This window comes from Pleurodeles waltl, chromosome 1_2 (genome assembly GCF_031143425.1).
Source record: "Pleurodeles waltl isolate 20211129_DDA chromosome 1_2, aPleWal1.hap1.20221129, whole genome shotgun sequence".
In the NCBI taxonomy this organism is placed as follows: domain Eukaryota; kingdom Metazoa; phylum Chordata; class Amphibia; order Caudata; family Salamandridae; genus Pleurodeles; species Pleurodeles waltl.
In genome coordinates this window covers 310,938,797-310,959,200 of record NC_090437.1, presented here as the reverse complement: position 1 = coordinate 310,959,200, position 20,404 = coordinate 310,938,797, and the positions used below count along the sequence as shown (strand labels likewise).

General features: G+C 45.7%; 1 protein-coding gene across 4 annotated transcripts in view; it reads right to left on the bottom strand.

Annotated features, from left to right (window-relative positions):
- The window catches only part of PTBP3 (polypyrimidine tract binding protein 3), a 467,207-nt gene that overhangs the window by 9,478 nt on the left and 437,325 nt on the right, over window positions 1-20,404 (bottom strand). For all 4 annotated transcript variants that reach the window (XM_069238700.1, XM_069238675.1, XM_069238683.1 and 1 more), the window contains 2 exons: window positions 14,246-14,462; window positions 10,459-10,536 (listed from right to left, as the gene is read on the bottom strand). In XM_069238700.1, coding sequence (XP_069094801.1) covers window positions 10,459-10,536; window positions 14,246-14,462 — 295 coding nt within the window. The remainder of the gene's footprint in view (window positions 1-10,458; window positions 10,537-14,245; window positions 14,463-20,404) is intronic.

Sequence of the window (20,404 nt, the reverse complement as noted above, 5' to 3'; positions counted from 1 at the left end):
GGCGCAGAGAGTTGTGATGGCACCGGTTATTATGCTTCTTCGAAGAAGCATGGGAAGACGATCTCTTATGGCCTCTATGACTCTTTTTAGCTTTTGCCAAAAAGAGCTTGGCCTCCCTCTCCTTCAATGTCTTAGGGTTCATGCTCTGGCACGACGCACACTCCTCGACGTCATGCTCAGAGCTAAGGCACCAAAGGAAATCTTCATGTGGGTCTGTGACCGACATCCTACCACGACACTCTCTGCATGGCTTAAACCCAGATTTCCTCGGGGGAGACATTGTAACCACAAGGGCTACAATAGATACACCAACCGAAGCTAGCCAGGAAAAAAACCTTAGCGTCGAAGGCACGGAAAAAAGGAAACTGACGTCAGCACGCTGGCGAGGACCTCTTATTGGCACGGTGACGTCAGATGGAGTCACGTGGAGCCGTGCGATTGTGACGTCCTCGTCGATGTGGAGAGCTGGGAAGAAGACTTTCCGTCGGATGCTGGCGCAAGGACGAATTCATAAGGTGAGGAATCCACAGGTAGTTTGTATCCATCAGAACGAGGAAGGATGCTGAAGTCAAGATAGGTTATGTGAATTAACCCTTATGCATAGGCCAAAAGATTGTAACAGTCAATGCTTAGAGTGGGTGCGTGCTAACAAGCCACCAAGCCTTCAATAATGGTTGTATGCCATAGTAGGTCATCAGCTAATCTAATAAAGCATGGGCAGTTCTCATGGCCTAATGTGAACTGGCGGTGCATTATGCAAATCCAGGCCAACGGATATAGACAAGACAGTGAGTCACAGGAAAACTGGCAACTAAGGACTACATAAGGTTTCCAGTAGACTAGGAAAACCAATAGGGATCTTGACATGAGAAAATTAAAATAATGTGATTCTGCCATTTCTGATTCCTGTTTTAGCCCTATAAAATAGAAATGGATAATTGCAATTACATCCATCTGTGACTGAGCTAGTGTTGTGTTCAGTGTAGTGATAACTAGCTTAATTAGTCTTCCTCTTGAACAGAAGAATGTTGAACTTGCATTGTGAAGCACATCCAGAGTCAGCAGTGAAGGCATACTCATGGTTTAAATTGCTGTTGCTCAATCAGAACCATCTGCAAGGGGATATATGTTCATAATATCTCCCTGCAAATTAGAAGTAACGCTTGTTCTATCATAGCATGATCTGTGTGCTATGCCTTTTGCGATAATGAACAAGTTACTTACCTTCGGTAATATTACAGGTAGAGACATATTCTAGTGCAGATTCCTTATCTTAGAATTCCCCCAGGCGTCAGACTGGATCCGGAGATTTTTCTTCGATCAGTACCCCTGCGTGCTATCAGGTGGCATCGGTCGACTCAACTGGCATCGTGGTCGCAGTTATGACGTTGCAGTATTATACATGCATTACAACTTTCCACGTCAGACGCGTGGAACCAGGAAGAACTCTGAGAATGGTGCACCAAAACTAGGACCAGTAAAGGGAAGTTCCAGTCTCTAGAAATCAGTTCTCAGAGCAGGTAGGATGGCCAGGTCAGTAAGGAATCTGTAACTAGAATATGTCTCTACTATATATACTGTTACCGAAGGTAAGTCACTTGTTCATCTGATAGAGACTTCTAGTTGCAGATTTCTTACCTTAGAATAGATACCAGAGAAATACCATCCCCGGTAGGGGGCTGCGAACTAAGATCAAACCAAAAAGTCCCACAGGACTGAACGGCCGAAGGAGGTTTCTCTGCAGACTTGACTATTCAGGCAGTAATGTTTAGTGAACATGTGGAACCCCGCATGCTAACGCTGCGGTAGCAGCAGATACTCTGGTGGAATGAGCACGCAAACCCTCAGGGGGTTGCTTTTTGGCCATAGCATAGCACATCTTGATGCAGAGGACTACCCATCGCAAGATGGTCCTCTTCCGCACCACCCTTCCTTTCTTCGCACCCACATAACCCACAAAGAGTTGATTGCCCACCCAGAAATCTTGGGTGCAATTGAGGTAGAACACAAATGCTCTTTTTGGATCCAGGCAGTGGTGTCTCTCCTCCTCATGAAAGGGATGATGTAGGGGTGCGAAAAAAGTAGGCAAGGTGACTGATTGGCCTACATGGAAAGGTGTCACCACTTAGGGAAGGAAGGAAGCCCTGGTACAAACACCACTGTCAGGATGGACAACTAGAAATGGTGGCTTTGAAGGGAGAGCCTGGAGCTCACTCACTCTGCAAGCAGAGGTGATGGCAATCAAGAAGGCAGTTTTAGGAGTGAAGACCCGCAGGGAACAGTTGTGGACCGTCTCAAAAGGAGCACACATGAGATGAGGACCAAGTTCAAATCCCACGGGGCAGTATGAACAGCGTAGGAGGGAACATGTGGGTGAGTCCTCAAAGAAGCCTCTCAACAATGGGAGATTTTAATCGAGAAGGTTGGTCTGGCAGCCTTAAAAAGGCAGATATTGCAGACAAATAACTCTTGAGGGTGCCCAGAGCAGAGCCCTGATGGGCAAGAGAGAATGAAGAGGAGAACCTCCAAGAGAGATGCGGAGAAGGGATCAACAGATTTGTTGATACACCATGCCATAAATTTGTACAAACGACAGGCATATACCGTTTTGGTGAAGAGATGCCTGGCTGCCAAGATAACATCACAGACTTCAAGCGGAAGGTCGAAAGCTGTCAACTGCCGCTGCTCAATCTCCACGCAAGGAAGTTGGGGACTGGACAGATTCGGATGAAGGACCTTCCCCTGTTGCTGCGACAGAAGATCCTCCCAAAGGGACAGTCTGGTTGGAGGATCGATGGCCATGCTCAATAGCTCGGGATACCAAACTCTTTGTCTGGAGCCACCAGGAATCCATGGTCCTGGTCGTGCCTGATCTTCTTCAGAACTCTGGGCAGAAGAGGTATTGGCAGGAAGGCATAAAGGAGGCCTGAGTTCCAGTCGAAGTGAAAAGTGTTGCCGTGAAAACTCCAACATGCAAAACAACTAACATTGCGCGTTCTCTGCCGAGGCGAAGAGATCTAATCAAGGCTCTTCCCACTGCCGAAAGAGACCTTGCGCCACCTATGGATGAAGACACCATTTGTGATTGACTATGCATCCACGGCTGAGTTAGTCTGCTCTGGTGTTCAGGGAGCCCACCAGATATTGAACCACCACGGAAATGGCCTGGCATTCCAGCCATGTTCAGAGGCGAATAGCCTCTTGACAGAAGGTCCACGACCCCACTCTGCCCTGCTTGTTGCAGTACCAAATGGCAGAGGTATTGTCGGTGAACACCTACACCACTTTCCCTTTGAGAGCGGGAAGGAATGCTTTCAAAGCAAGTCAGATCACCCGGAGCTTCAAAAGGTTGATGTTGGGCCTGGACTTAACAGGAGAGCAGAGGCCTCTGATCTTCACCTCTCCCATGTGTCCTCCCCCCCCCCCCCACCATCCCAGAAGTGACGCATCTGTCACTTCTGTGACATCAGGTTGGGGAAGGGAGAGAGATCTGCTGCAGACCCAATCTGGATTCGATAGCCACCACTACAGATCTAGTGTAGTCCCCCCCCCCCCCCCCCAAAAGATCTGGACCATGTCAGAGAGATTCCCCCGATGCTGCGCCCATTGGAACATCACATCCCACTGCAATGCCCGCAGTTGCCATCTGGCATGTTAGATCAGCGGGATGCAGGAGGTCATGAGTCCCTGTAGACTCAGTCATTCGCACCGAAATCCAGGATAGAGGCTGAAACATCTGGCTCATAGCCCGAATAGCCTGGACTCGCTTTTCAGGAGTATAAGCCCAAAACTGCACTGTGTCAAGAACAGCTCTGATAGAAGGGAGCGTCTGAGAGGCTGTAGTCTGGAGGTGGGAGACGACAGCCTGGGGCGAGTTCGCCTTCAACAGCCAGTCGTCAAGGTAGGGGGAATACTGAAACTCCTGACCTGCGCAGATGACCTGCGACCACCGCCATTCAGCTTGGTGAACACCTGAGGGGGATCTGGTAAGGCCAAAGGGGAGCACAGTGAACTAAGAGTACATGTGGCCTACCAGGAAGCGCAAGTAACGCTTGTGGGCAGGCAGGACGGGAATATAGAAATAAGCTTGCTGCAAGCCCAATGCTACCAGCCAGTCTCCTGGGGCCAAAGCAGAAAGGACCTGAGCCAGAGAGCATTGTGAACTTCTCATTCCTGAGGAAAAGATTGAGGGACCGAAGGTCTAGGATAGGGCAGAGGCCCATGTCCTTTTTGGGTACCAGAAAGTAGCAGGAATAACAACCAAGACCCTCTTCTTGCACAGGAACCCTCTATAGTTTCCTTGGCCAAGAGAGCAGAAACATCCTCTCAGTGAAGGGCCTAGTGATCCTCCATCATCCGATCGTAGAATGGTGGCTTGGATGGAGGGGAAGTCTCAAAGGGGAGGGAGTACCTCGTTCAGAATATCTGCAAAAACGCATGCGTCTGACATGATGTATTGCCAGCGGAGCAGGTGATGGCGGATCCTGCCTCCAACTGGTCCCTGGTAGGGAAGAGTCAGACTAGGAAGATTTGGAGGCAGCCTCAGAAAAGATGTGTTGGCAGTGGACTGGCTAGACCGCTGGCTCCCTGATCTACGATGGCAGTGGATCCTACATCCCTGGCCACGCAGAGGATGGGCAGTATAAGCGGCATGCTGGCTGGACAGGAATGGATGTGGCTGGGCTCCTTCTGTAGCCAGAAATGGGGAGCAAAGCAGACTGAGAGGGAGCAAGGGGCCGCCATGAGGCCCAGTGACCTGGCCACAGCAAAAGGAATCCTTAGAGAGCTCAAGCGCAGAGTCTGCTTTCTCTTTGGAGAGATAGAGGCCATCAAAGGGCATGTCCATAAGATTGGCTTGAACATCCCCTGAAAAGCCAGACATCCTCAACTAGGTGTGGCTTGTAAGGGCCACTGTAGATGAAACCTCTCTGCCCAGTGAGTAAGTCGTATCCAGTCTACATCGGATCATGAACTTTACTGAGTCCCTCCCATCAGCAACTGCTTGGGAAAGTACAGACCGGGCCTCCTCCGGGACCTGTGGCAGCACTTTCACAACCGTATCCCACAGAGTATGGGAATAACGGCCCAAAAGGCATGCAGTGTTCAAAGATTCCAATGCCAGGCTGGTGGAAGAAAACATCTTCCAAATTGTGTCCAGCAGCTTGGATTCCCTATCCAGCGGTACAGGAGGGAATGCACCATGGGAGGTAGAGGCTTGGATGACCAAGCTCTAAGGGGTAGGGTTTTGCATAAGGAAACTTGGGTCGCCCGAAACACAGCGATGGCAGCAGGCAATTGTCCTGTTCACAAGAGTGCTGTGTTGGGTTTTGACCAGGTACCCAAAAGGGCATCTGTAAGGGATTCACTAAAGGGGAGCGGGTCTGGGAGATGAAACGCCTGACAGAAGGTTAGTCCTGACTGCCACCGAAGGCAACTCAAGGTCCAGGATCACAGCTGCTCTTCGCACCACCATTGAATATAAAGCACCCTCCTCCGTTGCCACGGAGTTAGGGAGGTATAAAGACCACTGCCTTCACAAAGTTCATCTGCAAGTCCACAGATTCTTGGAACTGGTATTCCAAAGGGTCAGCGACCCCTCATTCCTTGCTGTAACCTAGCCCACAGGAATAAGGCTCAGGATCCAACATGGGGGCAAGGCCCCTGTAGGTGCCGGGGTTGGCGTCGTACAACACCCATCCAGCTCCATGTCAGATTCGGCAGTTAGGATGGGGACGGCGCTGCCCAGGAGGCACTGGGAGTGTCGGCATCAGGACCAGTGTCGGAGAAGGTTTAGGATGCACGACTGACGCGGTCCGGATCCAAGCACAGATTCCTGGGTGCCCCTCGGTGCAGAGGCCGCAGTCCCTGGTGTCGAACCCGAAGGGGCCCCTTCCGAGTACACGGGGCCTAAAGACTCATAAAATTCTTTAAGCTGGGTAGGAGTCGCTCCGGCTCCTGGATACTCGGGGAGGGGCAGAGTCAGCCCAGATGCAGGCTTCACAGATTGAGGCCTAGAGTGATGACACTCCCTCGTCTCGTCATCGGACGGACGAGGTGAAGTTGAAGAACGTTTAATCTTTTTCGACTTCTTATGCTTCTACTTACCACAGTGCCCAGAGGATTTGGAGGACTCCACAACTGCTCCTGGGACCTTCCACTCAATTGGGACCTCGACTTGTGCAGAGTCAAGCGTCAGGCCACCATCAGCTTTAGGGACCGCTCATGGCCTTACACTGAGCATGACTTCGTGTTATGGTCGTGCTCTAGGCACCAAACGCACATGAGGTGCAGATCCATCACGGACATCGCATGATGACAAGAACCATGGGGCTTCAAGAATGTCTTCCTCAAAGACATCTCTTGATGCACCAGGAGTTAAACAACTCAAAAAACTTCAACAGAAAGTCAAAAAGGATTATTCGAAAAATGACCGAGGGATAGCTCTCTGTTCAGATTAGCGCCGGCTGGTGCAGAAAGAAAAGATCCGACATCAGCCTGCCGAGGTGGTGCCTATATAGGACCCACAACGTCATATCCGGCGCAGACGGTGGACGCTGAACCGACTGACACCACCCAACCGCATGCAGGAGTATTGCTAAGGAAAAATCTCTGGATTTAATCTGATGCCGGGAGAAATTCTGAGGTAAGGAATCAGCAATTAGATGTCTTTCAGATATCAAAAACTACGTTCACCACTTTATTTCTATTAAAAGCCTTGCTTCAAATCCTTCCGTACTCCCCTTAAAAATAGATGAAAACAGTCATGCTGCTATCATTGTCTCAAGATTATACTACTGCAATGCAGTCTTTCTGAGACTCCCAAAAACACAAATAGCTCACCTTCAGGCCATACTAAATGCTGCAGCCCACTTGTTTCTGAGCTAAAAAAAAAAAAAATTATCATGTCGCAACACACGTAAAATCTACACTGGCTCAACACCGAGAAAAGATGTATGTTTAAAGCATCCTGCTACTGCGCTATGGATAACCTTGGGCCAAGATACATTAAAAACAGCTCTAGGCATTACTGTTCTGTCTCTTCGATTAGATTTGGCTAACCCTGCCTTTGTTTCCAGGCCTCACCAACAAAGTCTTGAAGGCAGGGGTGTGGAATTTATTAAAATATCTACTTGTCCAGGGGATAGGTTGCTTCTCAAATCTACTTGTCCTGTAAAAAGATCCACTTGTCCCTTTGGTGCCATGTAGTGTGGCGCCAAATTATGGCAGCGATCTCATTATGTAAGAGCTCTGATAATAGCCTCTCTGATTATGCCAGGGCTACTACCACAGTAGGGCTTGAATACTTGCAGTTTCAATCCCTACTGTAGCAATTTCCTTATTTTGCCACCTTTCTGCAGATCTGCATACTGGGGCTGGAGGAAGCAGTAAGCAATAGTTCCAGGGCTGGAATGCCTTTGAGTCTGCAAACCTACTAACCTGCATGTTTTAAAGATTTTCACCAGCTTCTCTCTAATATTTCCCATAATAAGAAAGGTTGGACATTTACTCCTGACAATGGCAGAATTAGAACATCTTCTAGGGTTGGGAAGAAAGTGGCTGGAGGAAAAATTAACTTGCAAATGTTCAATAGATTTTCACATGAGCAAATCTACACATGCGTATTTGCCCATGCTAAAATACAGTTCACAAATATTTTACAGGGGTACGACATATACCATGGGTGCACTTTTGTGACTTTCTTTAAGAATTTGGGGCCACATGTAGGTAGGTTCAGATTTGTGACTCGCAATTTGCGAGGCACAAATCCGAATATACGATGGTGTCCCTGACACCATCTGTGATTCGCAAGGGCTTCGCAAATGCCCACCTCATGAATAATCATGAGGTGGGTCGCAATTTGCGACCCCCTTGCGAATGGCGGCCCTCACAGGTATGGTGGCCTGCTGGAGACAGCAGACCACCAGGTCTGTGACTGCTTTTCAATAAAGCAGTTTTTTTTTTTTTGTAGTGCAGCCCGTTTTCCTTAAAGGTAAACGAGATGCATTACAAAAATGAAAAATGTAATGTTTTCGTTTAATTTTTTCAGAGCAGGCCTGCCCTGAAATTTGTTTTTACAGTGACATTCACAATGGGGAAGGGGTCCCATGGGGACCCCTTCCCTTTTGCGAAAGTGTTAGCACCCATTTGAAATGGGTGCAAACTGCGATTGGTTTGCGCCCGCGTTTGCAAACAATCCTACATTGCACTGCGAGTCACAATTAGGAAGGGAACACCCCTTCCTAATTGCAAGTCGCAAACCCGTTTTGTGATTCGGTAACCAGGTTACCGAATTGCAAAACTGGGTTTGTGCATTGCAATGTGCTTTTTGCATGTCGCAAACAGCGAAAGTCGCTGTTTGCGACATGCAAAAAGCTACCTACATGTGGGTCTTGGTCCCTAATTAGGTCTGGTGTTAACAAAGGCATTTTGTTTTTATTAAACTTCTATTTCTCTCTCTTTCAACTGGCTTTACTGTGAGTGATCGCATTCTGCTCTTCCACAAGGAGCATATTGGCACACAAAGTAGTTTTGTTCAGTGTCAGGAACTACAGTGGCAATCAGTGACGTAACGAAATTGGAGGGTGCCCCTTTGCAAAGAACATGGAGGAGCCCCCTCTCCCGACTCACTCAGGGCAGGTGCTGTGCTGAAGGGGCCCCCTGGAGGGTGGCTGCGAGGCCTTTGTTATGCCACTGGTGGCAATGTGTGCTTTTAGAGTTCAAAAACGTTTTGGGGGGGTTTTGCCAGTGTTTGTTACAATGTTGAGGGCCTGGTAGCTCCCAAAACAATAAAGTGTTACAAAAGCCATGTCAAAACAAGACACGCATTGATGAAACTAAAAGACTTATAAAAATGTCAGATCAGTTGGCTTTGTCAGTGTTTGTTTATTTTCATGCTTCCCATAATCGTGTTGAAAATGGTTACACTGTTTTTCCATTAGAAATATTTTTGGGAAATACTAGCATGCATCAAAACATTTTACTGAAATGACACTTCATTTGCATCTAATCAGAGAGCATTCTGGGAGCATTATACTTAGCCTCATAGCCTAAACTTTTCAAACATGTGTATACACTTTTTCTTTTTTTTTGTACTGGAACCAACGTCAGCAGTGACGTGTGACCTTAAAACATTTATTTACAGCACTCACCCTAATAACGAAGGCTTTCAAATAATGAACCATAAATACAAGTTCGAACAGCATTATCTTTTGGAAACACATTACCTCAACTGCAGAGAGTTCCACTCTGTGTAAACAGGCAGCCAAAGAGTTTGTGCTGCAGAGGGTTGGGCCTACTTGTCCCAGATAACTCATTGCCAATGCTTGGAACCTACCCAACTTGGAGCAACTACTTCCCACTTGGACCTTAGGAAACAACTACATACATACTTATCCAGAGTTTACACTGCTTACCCTTCCTACCTTCACCATCTTAGCACCAGGAGACCCTTCTGAGGTCAACCATTGTGATTTACAAGTGCCCCATTCATTCATTACCTAAAATTAGTGCATTGTAAAAGCATTTTTGAAGCTGGTCGTATAGGATATGAGCCTTGCGTAATAAGGTTGCAACTTCCAAGATTAATGGCTTAGAAAGAGTCCTTCCCCTTTAAAATACAAAGCAGAGGAGCGGCCCGCGGTGCTAATTAGGGGTGGGGCGCACCAGAGGGGATAATTAATAATTTTGAATTCATAAAAAAAATTAAAAAAAATTACCTGAATCATCATGGATGCCGTTGTCACCTCCGCACTGCTCCTCTCCTGCAAGCTGCAGGCACAGGCTCCCAGTCTGCCCTGCATTCAATCCTGACGCTGCCCAGAGCAGGACGCTCCCAGACAGACTGGGAGCCTGTGCCTGCTCTCTTCAGCCCGGCAACATAGTGCCGGGCTGGAGAGAGCACACTGCGCATGTCTGTTTGGCTGGCCAGAGACGGCCGGCCAAACATACATGCCCAGTGAGGGGGAATGCTGTTCAAACCCCCCCAGTGCACGCCACATCCTGTGGCCCGCCCCTTTTACCAAAAAACTATAATAAACATCGTTTATTTTTGTTTTTGGTAAAAGGTTTGCAGCTGCTGCTGCTGCTTTTTTTTGTGGGGGTGGGGGAGCGACGCTCCTCCACCCTAACGGACGAGCCGTGCCTGGGCTTTACTACCAAATAAGATAAGTGCTGACTTGAGCTCCAAAGCAGCAAACAGTTGAGGCGCATCCAATCCCCCCATATGCTCCAAACTGTCTACAAGCTCGGCAGGAGTGTATTTTCTTCTCAAAATGATATATAAGCTTTGGCTCAGAGGTCTATGCATCAATTCACATTGCTGAAAGTCTACTTTCGTTTTACTTTACAGCAAGTAATAACCAGTCAAACGTAGGCCAACAAATGAAGGTACCATGTAACAATGACAGTGGTGATAATTAGACAGCAGACTTGTGAACATCAAGAAGTTTAGTAACTTACTGGAAGAATTTGAAAGCTTTCACTGTGCATCCATTACTTGAAAAGAGAATCTTTAAATCATCATCAGTAACTGAAGGCCTGTTGGAAAAAAAAATTAAATATTGAGATTATAATTCTTTATAAAAAAACATGCAGTCAAACTCTTCATGGTGATTCAAATATGGATATAGATCTGCATTTAATCTACATACAGAAATAACTGATTTTTCTATACAATAAATGCTAATCTGAAGATGTAATAATGAAGGTCCGCACTGTACAACTTAGAAGACTGTTTAGACCCCGTTATCTTGTGATGGTGGTATTGAATTAAGTAGTAAAAATAAAAGCAGTAGCTCTTTTTGATGCCAAGACGTTTTGCTCTTTTCACAAGCAAAGTAGTTGTGAACACTTTTGACATTAAACATATCTCCATCCCACCAACATTGGTTGTCCACCTCTTTTTTAAAGGACACTTCCTTCCAAAAAGGAAAGAAAACATAATCGGTAGCCTCGTTCACCCCCAACTTTAGACCATGCTCTGATGTCAAACTCACCTGGCATGGCATAAAATACCCTACCTGGTCACTAAAGTCATTCAGATAGTGTCCGATATAGGAAATTCTGCATTCACCCCCTCCACTCCCACCTGGTAAAAGCTAGTATTAGACCTTCCTTACTTTAACAAGTTTAACTATCAGTGGTGGTTCACTCTTTCCCCTAATCCTTCTTACAAGCACTCTGAACTAAAGAACCTAACTCTACAAGTTCTATATAAGATTTTTTTGAAAGGCGACAGAATTAGCCTATTAAAATTTACATTAAGTGCTTACAAAGTTATTGGGGTATGAGGTTTGCATTCTTAAAATCTCAAATTAGTAAGCGTTTGATTTTTAGGTCTATTGCTACTTGACATTGTTAACTTTGTGCAGGTAAACTTTGTCTTGGTTAACCACAGAATGGACAGAAAGAAAAATTACCTAACGCTTGAGGCAAAAAAAAGAAAGGAATACAAGCAAAAGGAATTAAATAATCTAATACAAAGGGGTTTCCGGTAAACTTTATATGTTGCCACCATGGAACAGACCTAAGCAGCAGGTAGTTGTGGTTTGCAGTTATGTCTGAAACATGAAGTATACATCAAGTGTTGAAAGCTGTGACTGCAGTCAGGTACAGGGACAAGGTCAAATCAACAGAGTGCTTTATTAGTAAAATAGTAAATGTCGGTGCCCAAAGTGCTCCACCGGCGGCTGGCGCTATAGTATGTCAGTACGCGAATAGCAAGGGTGCGGAGTCCCGAATCCACACCAGGCCTCTAATTCACTGCCGGAAACCGCCTTGCCTGTTATTTCACTCTGACTGGTGTCTGTTTTCTCCCTTGGTGATGGGTTCTCTGTATTTCATTTCCTTCATCTTTTCGTTTAGTTTTTCCCTCTGTTGACTTCAGGAAATAAATGCCGGTCGCCAAACATAAGTGCCGGGGGACAACCACCGGGGCAAATTAAGCACTGAAATCACGTCGAAGTAACGGCCCTGGCAGGGAACGAGGGTCAGTGTAAAGAGACAAAAGGGGAAGTGCACAGAACCGGTAATGCCTAAGCAGCGGTTTTTCACCTTTTGACTTTTGTGGATGCCCTCTAAAAAAACGACTGGAAGCCAGGGACTGCTCCTAAGCAATATCTAAATAATACAGAAGTTAGTATACACCAAACAAATACAAAAAATATGAAGCATTTTACTTCACACATAAAAAGGAAGAACAACGATATTTTAACTAGAAGGTTGGAGCTTTTTAAAGTGTAGTTTTTCTTCTAAAAGATGACAACTTATGATGGACTCCAGCATATAACGTGTCTTTTTTGCTCCTAACGCGTGCTCTTTGACGGTGCGTACACGTGCTTCAGATGAGGCCAACCAATCGTTCAGACAGGAAGCTGTATTTTGTGCTTGCGCTGCTCCCCCGAATCAAGCTAAGAATACCACAACATTTTTAGCTTTCAGTTTGAAAAATTCTTTGACATTTACAGAGAGAGTTAACATGTTTAAATATTCTTGTTTACGTATGTATACTTTATTAATCAACATATTATGTATTTTCCAAACAGGGGTCGTATGGTAAATGGAGGGAAGTTCGAAACCAAGCAATAATTAAGTAAACTCGTGCGCCTCCCCAAAAACTCCTCGGTGACGTATTCTGAAATAAAGACCGTCAGGCTACAAGGTGGAATACAGCGCACAGTTAACCGGCGCGTGATGGTATGAACAGCAAAAATATCACTTTATAATGGAAACAGAATTGCTTTCCTTAAGCATGGAATGCATTTTTAGAGTTTTGCAATTTCAAGAGCAACCATCAGATGTCACTCATTCTTTGGGTCATTAACATTTTAAGAAAGCCGCAAGAATGCTTTGCTCAGCCTCAGAAGAGGAGTCAGGCATTTCGGGACATAACTGATAACTTGGAAGGAGCTCATCTGTTTAAATCTGGGATTGCAAAATGGGAGAGGAATCAATAGATTAATCAAAACAGGTCTGAGGCAACAAATTAACATTCTATAAATATCTTCAACTATTTCAAAAGAAAATGTATCTTAACAGACGTCTCAGGAATAATCATCAGTGCAGTCTAAAATTAATCCTTTTCAGTGATGGCAGAAACGGGGCATTTTTTTAAATCAGTTGCGGTTTTAAGAAGAAAGCTAAATAGCACCGATATAAGAGAAAAACTCAAACGTAAGCACGTGAAGTAAAACTCATAGCCTTTACTGTATCTTTCAGCTGCATATGCAATGCCAGTATGGAAAGCTCACGTAGAGTTCAAAGTCATAAGCAGCATCGTTAAAGTAAATGTCGGACTGTGGCCAAACGAAATCTCGCAATTGCTACTTGCAGTAAACACAAACCACACAGCTTTCATCGGTTCCCTTAAAAACATTTCACTGACGACCAGAAAAACATGGAAAAAGCCTTAAAATTGCCTCATAAATTATAAGCAAATTCCTATCATGGAAACCAAAAATAGGGCCATTTTGACTGGGTCTTGACAATATTTTTCATTGTGAAATTCTGGGGCTGAACTTTTCAGAGGATTTGGATATCTAAACAGAAATGATACATCAATTTCAACACGTGCACCAAATTAGTGCTATGTTAAAAAAAAAAAAAAAAAAAAAAAAAAAAAAAAAAACCTACGAAATTTTACCCTTATGAGTCAACTAAGCTTCCCGTTACCTGGATGCTAAGGTCTTAATAATTAAGGATTGTGGCCATGTACAGCAGGCAATGAACTAAACTGCACATTATATTTTGGTAGGACTACCAATTAAGTTACCTATTTTACAGTTACTAATGGCACGTATTAATAGTGGATACCAGGGTAATGCACAACACAGACTTTAGTTAAACCATATTTGCAACCATGAACTAAAGGGAACACTGCGCCAAATGTGGTTCAGCCAAACTTCAACAAACAATTATCCCTGTTTAAATTTAAGGTATTAAAGCAAATCTTTCCATTTGAGACACAATCACAGTCATCTGTTAACAAGGCTGGGACCAATAATAAGCAACTTGTTGAATTTCAGAGAAAAAGTAATTAAAGTGTCTCACGAGAACAGACTACTGCCCACAAGTGAAACTACCAGCAGATTTAAAAGTGCTGTTAACACAACAAAATGCCAGTATTTGGTTACATTACTGAGAAGAAAAAGGACAGTAAAACACCTGGTTGTCTTAAGAATTAGAGGAATGTAACCAATGTGACGGTTCCTTGACGGTTACTGAAAAAAAAGAAAAAATGCACACGTACGGAATGTTGGAGAGATGTAGAGTTGAGGATGGCGGGAAGATGTTCTGGAAGTTCTTTGAGCCAGGTTTCTTAAAGCGATGAAGAGGGCTATTGCTGTAGTCCTTAGTCAACCCTTGGTCTTCATGTCCTTCACGTGGCAGCTGGACAGTCTGATGTTTCGATAGCGTAACACGGAGCACTCTACCATGAAGCCGCTGGCCATTAAGGTGGCTCATAGCTAGACAACAGAAGACAAATAATAATTTTTAAAAAAAAAGTCAGATAGGAGGACGAATGGGTGGAAGAAAAGAAAATAAGCTACTTACCTGTAAGTGCAGTTATCCAGTATTGGTATCTTTCATAGATTCATATGCTTGAATCATTCCCTGTCAAAGTGGGAGTGGCATCATTCTCCGTTGTCTAAGTGGGAGTCCCACGGTATCTTAGGAAAGCAGTATGCAAGAATCACCATAGGCTATAATGGCCAAAGCCATCAATTAAATAGCCTAAGTCCTTTTTTTAAACAAAAAATAAAAAAAAATACCAAACTTGACTTATGACCAATCAGGCACCAGCACCCTCTAGAATACTCCCCACAGAGGCTCTCTACATCTGATTTTCGAGCACAAGAGTGAAGGGTTGTAGGAAGTTGGCTCTGTATGTGCTATTTCAAAGTAAGGAATAGCATGCACAGAGTCCAAGGGTTCCCCTTAGAGGTAAAATAGTGGTAAAAAGAGATAATACTAATGCTCTATTTTGTGGTAGTGTGGTCGAGCAGTAGGCTTATCCAAGGAGTAGTGTTAAGCATTTGTTGTACATACACATAGACAATAAATGAGGTACACACACTCAGAGACAAATCCAGCCAAAAGGTTTGGTTATAGAAAAATATCTTTTCTTAGTTTATTTTAAGAACCACAGGTTCAAATTTAACATGTAATATCTTGTTTGAAAGGTATTGCAGGTAAGTACATTAGGAACTTTGAATCATTTCAATTGCATGTATACTTTTCAAGTTATTGACAAATAGCTACTTCAAAAGTGGACACAGTGCAATTTTCACAGTTCCTGGGGGAGGTAAGTTTTTGTTAGTTTTACCAGGTAAGTAAGACACTTACAGGGTTCAGTTCTTGGTCCAAGGTAGCCCACCGTTGGGGGTTCAGAGCAACCCCAAAGTCACCACACCAGCAGCTCAGGGCCGGTCAGGTGCAGAGTTCAAAGTGGTGCCCAAAACGCATAGGCTAGAATGGAGAGAAGGGGGTGCCCCGGTTCCGGTCTGCTTGCAGGTAAGTACCCGCGTCTTCGGAGGGCAGACCAGGGGGGTTTTGTAGGGCACCGGGGGGGACACAAGCCCACACAGAAATTTCACCCTCAGCAGCGCGGGGGCGGCCGGGTGCAGTGTAGAAACAAGCGTCGGGTTTTCAATGTTAGTCTATGAGAGATCAAGGGATCTCTTCAGCGCTGCAGGCAGGCAAGGGGGGGCTTCCTCGGGGAAACCTCCACTTGGGCAAGGGAGAGGGACTCCTGGGGGTCACTTCTCCAGTGAAAGTCCGGTCCTTCAGGTCCTGGGGGCTGCGGGTGCAGGGTCTTTTCCAGGCGTCGGGACTTAGGTTTCAGAGAGTCGCGGTCAGGGGAAGCCTCGGGATTCCCTCTGCAGGCGGCGCTGTGGGGGCTCAGGGGGGACAGGTTTTGGTACTCACAGTCGTAGAGTAGTCCGGGGGTCCTCCCTGAGGTGTTGGTTCTCCACCAGCCGAGTCGGGGTCGCCGGGTGCAGTGTTGCAAGTCTCACGCTTCTTGCGGGGAGTTGCAGGGTTCTTTAAAGCTGCTTCTTGAAACAAAGTTGCAGTCTTTTTGGAGCAGGTCCGCTGTCCTCGGGAGTTTCTTGTCGTCGTCGAAGCAGGGCAGTCCACAGAGGATTCAGAGGTCGCTGGTCCCTTTGGAAGGCGTCGCTGGAGCAGAGTTCTTTGGAAGGCAGGAGACAGGCCGGTGAGTTTCTGGAGCCAAGGCAGTTGTTGTCTTCTGGTCTTCCTCTGCAGGGGTTTTTCAGCTGGGCAGTCCTTCTTCTTGTTGTTGCAGGAATCTAATTTTCTAGGGTTCAGGGTAGCCCTTAAATACTAAATTTAAGGGCGTGTTTAGGTCTGGGGGGTTAGTAGCCAATGGCTACTAGCCCTGAGGGTGGGTACACCCTCCTTGTGCCTCCTCCCAAGGGGAGGGGGTCACAATCCTAACCCTATTGGGGGAATCCTCCATCTGCAAGATGGAGGATTTCTAAAAGTTAGAGTCACCTCAGCTCAGGACACCTTAGGGGCTGTCCTGACTGGCCAGTGACTCCTCCTTGTTGCTTTCTTTGTTCCCTCCAGCCTTGCCGCCAAAAGTGGGGGCCGTGGCCGGAGGGGGCGGGCAACTCCACTAAGCTGGAGTGCCCTGCTGGGCTGTGACAAAGGGGTGAGCCTTTGAGGCTCACCGCCAGGTGTTACAGCTCCTGCCTGGGGGAGGTGTTAGCATCTCCACCCAGTGCAGGCTTTGTTACTGGCCTCAGAGTGACAAAGGCACTCTCCCCATGGGGCCAGCAACATGTCTCTAGTGTGGCAGGCTGCTGGAACCAGTCAGCCTACACAGATAGTTGGTTAAGTTTCAGGGGGCACCTCTAAGGTGCCCTCTGGGGTGTATGTTACAATAAAATGTACACTGGCATCAGTGTGCATTTATTGTGCTGAGAAGTTTGATACCAAACTTCCCAGTTTTCAGTGTAGCCATTATGGTGCTGTGGAGTTCGTGTAAAACAGACTCCCAGACCATATACTCTTATGGCTACCCTGCACTTACAATGTCTAAGGTTTTGCTTAGACACTGTAGGGGTACAGTGCTCATGCACTGGTACCCTCACCTATGGTATAGTGCACCCTGCCTTGGGGCTGTAAGGCCTGCTAGAGGGGTGTCTTACCTATACTGCACAGGCATTGAGAGGCTGGCATGGCACCCTGAGGGGAGTGTCATGTCGACTTACTCATTTTGTTCTCACTAGCACACACAGGCTTGTAAGCAGTGTGTCTGTGCTGAGTGAGGGGTCTCTAGGGTGGCATAATACATGCTGCAGCCCTTAGAGACCTTCCCTGGCATCAGGGCCCTTGGTACCAGAGGTACCAGTTACAAGGGACTTATCTGGATGCCAGGGTGTGCCAATTGTGGAAACAATGGTACATTTTAGGTGAAAGAACACTGGTGCTGGGGCCTGGTTAGCAGGGTCCCAGCACACTTCTCAGTCAAGTCAGCATCAGTATCAGGCAAAAAGTGGGGGGTAACTGCAACAGGGAGCCATTTCTTTACAAGGGTACTCTTAAATATAAGGGGAGCCTCAAAGGGGAGGAGGGTGGGTCCCATGTGAATCTATGAAAGATATCAATACTGAATAACTGCAGTTACAGGTCAGTAACTTATTTTCTTATCCAGTATTGATCTTTCATAGATTCACAGGCTTGAATCAGAATAGCAAGCAGTACAACCGACAACTGTCACAACCCTTAGCAGATGGTAGGCCAAGGAAAAAACAAATAATAATAATCAATATAAGATATACATTACACTCGTATAAGTGGGATAGAAAATATCCTCAACCTGAGTGGAAATACTTGAAAAATTATAAATATTTATGTATGAATACATGGCTAAAGAACATAAGTAAAACAAACACTAAACAGCATGAAAACAAACAATTGTATCTAGAAAGATGAGCAGCTTAATGAAATAGATACAATACAGCTTGTCTTACGGCCGAATCATTATGTTGCACTGACTCAAGGCAGTAGTGCTGTGTAAAGGAATGTGTAGGGTTCTCTGTTGCAGCTCCACTTATTTTATCCAGTGAGGTGCCTGCGAAAAGAGCTGCTGAGGTAGACACTGCTCTAGTGGAGTGTGCTTTAGGCGGTCTGGTCAGTGGTCTGCCAGCTTTAGAGTGGCAAAACTGAATGTTGTTAAGATCCTTCAAGCTATTGTGGTCTTCATTACTGCAGTCCCTTCACGTCCTTGACTGTCAGAGACTAGTAGTTGATCTGTTCTGCAAGAATTTTTAATGCTGTGAAGGTAGAACTTTAGGCATCGTTTTATGTCCAATGTGTGAAGAGTTCTTTCAGTTGGAGTAGAAGGGTTTGGAAAGAACGTTCCCAGTCTGATAGGTTGGTTAAGATGAAAATGTGAAGGAACCTTTGGGATGTATCTCGGATTTGTTATGAGAATGACAAATTCATCAGTGAAATGCAGGCAAGATTCTTGAATTGTAAAGTCCTGTATGTCGCCAACTGTTCTGGTGGACTTGAGAGCGAATAAAGTTGCAACTTTCCATGTAAGAAACTTCAGTTCAGTCTTATGAACTGGTTTGAATGGGGATCTCATTCAATGAGGGAGAACGATGTTGCGATACCATTTCGGGGGTGGTGCTCACACAGGAGGAAAGGCGTTTCATAAACTGCTTGATGAGTCTGGAGGAACAGAAAAGGAACTTGTGCGGTCTGCCTGTATCTTGAAATTGCCACAAGGTGAACTTTAACTGCGGCAAGGACAAGGCCAGACTTGGCTAATGAGAGTACACACTGTATAACCTGTTCAGGAGAGGCCTTAAACAGGTGCAAATTGTTTTGCTGGCACCAAGAACAGAACCTTTTCTACTTCAGCCTATAAGCCTTGCTTGTACTTTTGGCCAGTGCTCTGGACAGTATCACCCTGCATTCCTGATCGATGTTCATGTTCCGGAACTCATTGAACTCAGGAGTCATGCGTGAAATAAAGGTATTCCCCAACGACTCCAGGAGCAGGTACAGACTGGAGTAGTACCGGCATTCTTGATTGTCGTAAAGAGGTCCAACACCAGCTTGCTCCATTGGAGAAGATTTTGTCCACCTCTTGTTGATCTAGTTCCCATTCGTGGCAACTGTCCTCTGTCCTGCTGAGTGTGTCCGCAAAAGCATTGTTCATGCCAAACACATGTTCTGCCCTTAGGGAAATCTTGTGTATTGTGAGCCAATCCCAAAGAGCTTGCGCCTCTTGAGACAGGGAGAGAGATTGTGTTCCTCCCTGCTTATTTATGTGATCCATGCTGGTCATGTTGTCTGTGTGGACCAGCACAGCAGAGCCCAATATTCGTGGGAGAAACGTCCTGGAGTGTGAGGAATATTGCTTTTAATTCCAAGAGATTGATATGCATCACTTTCTGATTTTCCTTGAATGCACATATCCTGCAAATGACCTCCCCAGCCCTCCAGAGAAGCATCTGTTGTAATGAAGTCTGGAACTGAGGTAAGAAATGTCAACCCTTGAGATGTGTTTTGTGCGAGTCCAACACTGCAATGCTTTTATCATCCTTGGTGTAACACTGATTAAGTCCTCAAAGGACTCTTGAGACTGGGTACATTGATTCCATAGCTTCTCCTGCAGTGGTCTCATCTTTTATTGGCTAGAGGTACTAGATTTATTGCCAAATAAATCATCCCTAGAAGCGACTTGAACGGTCTCACAGAAACAAACTTTCTTTTGGAGAGTTTCAGAGCTAGACTGGATAACTTCTGTTTCTTTCGCAAGAGAAGCTTTGTTCCTGAATGTGTTGAGATGTGCACCCAGAAAGATCATGTTTTGCATTGGTATGGTGGATGATTTCTGATGGTTTACCGTAAGGCCTAGACAGCGAAACGGTGCAAGACAGGCACTGGTAGCTTGGGAAGTTCGATGCAGTGTTGGTGCTTAAAGCAGCCAATCATCTAAGTAGGGAAAAACTTCAAAACCCTGTTTTCAAAGTGCAGCCGCCACTAGCACAAGACATTTTGTGAAGATTCGAGGAGCTGACATCAGCCCGAAAGGGAGAACTCTGAATTGATAATGGGCACTGGCTACGGTAAAGCAAAGTTTCTTGCGATGCCCGGGTTGAATGGGTAAGTGGAAGTAAGCATTGTGACGATCCAATGATGTCATAGTCTCCGCTGTTCAGAAGGTGAAGGATGTCGGATAGGGTTATCACACGGAAAGACTGTTTGTGCAGAAATCTGATCAATTGCCTGAGATCGAGAACTGGTCCCCATTCCCCTGACTTCTTTCTTACCAGAAAAAAATGGAAGTAGAAACCTAATCCTTTTTAAAGAGGGAGAACCTGCTCTATCATGCCCTTGGAAAGGATTTGAAATGCTTCTTTTCTTA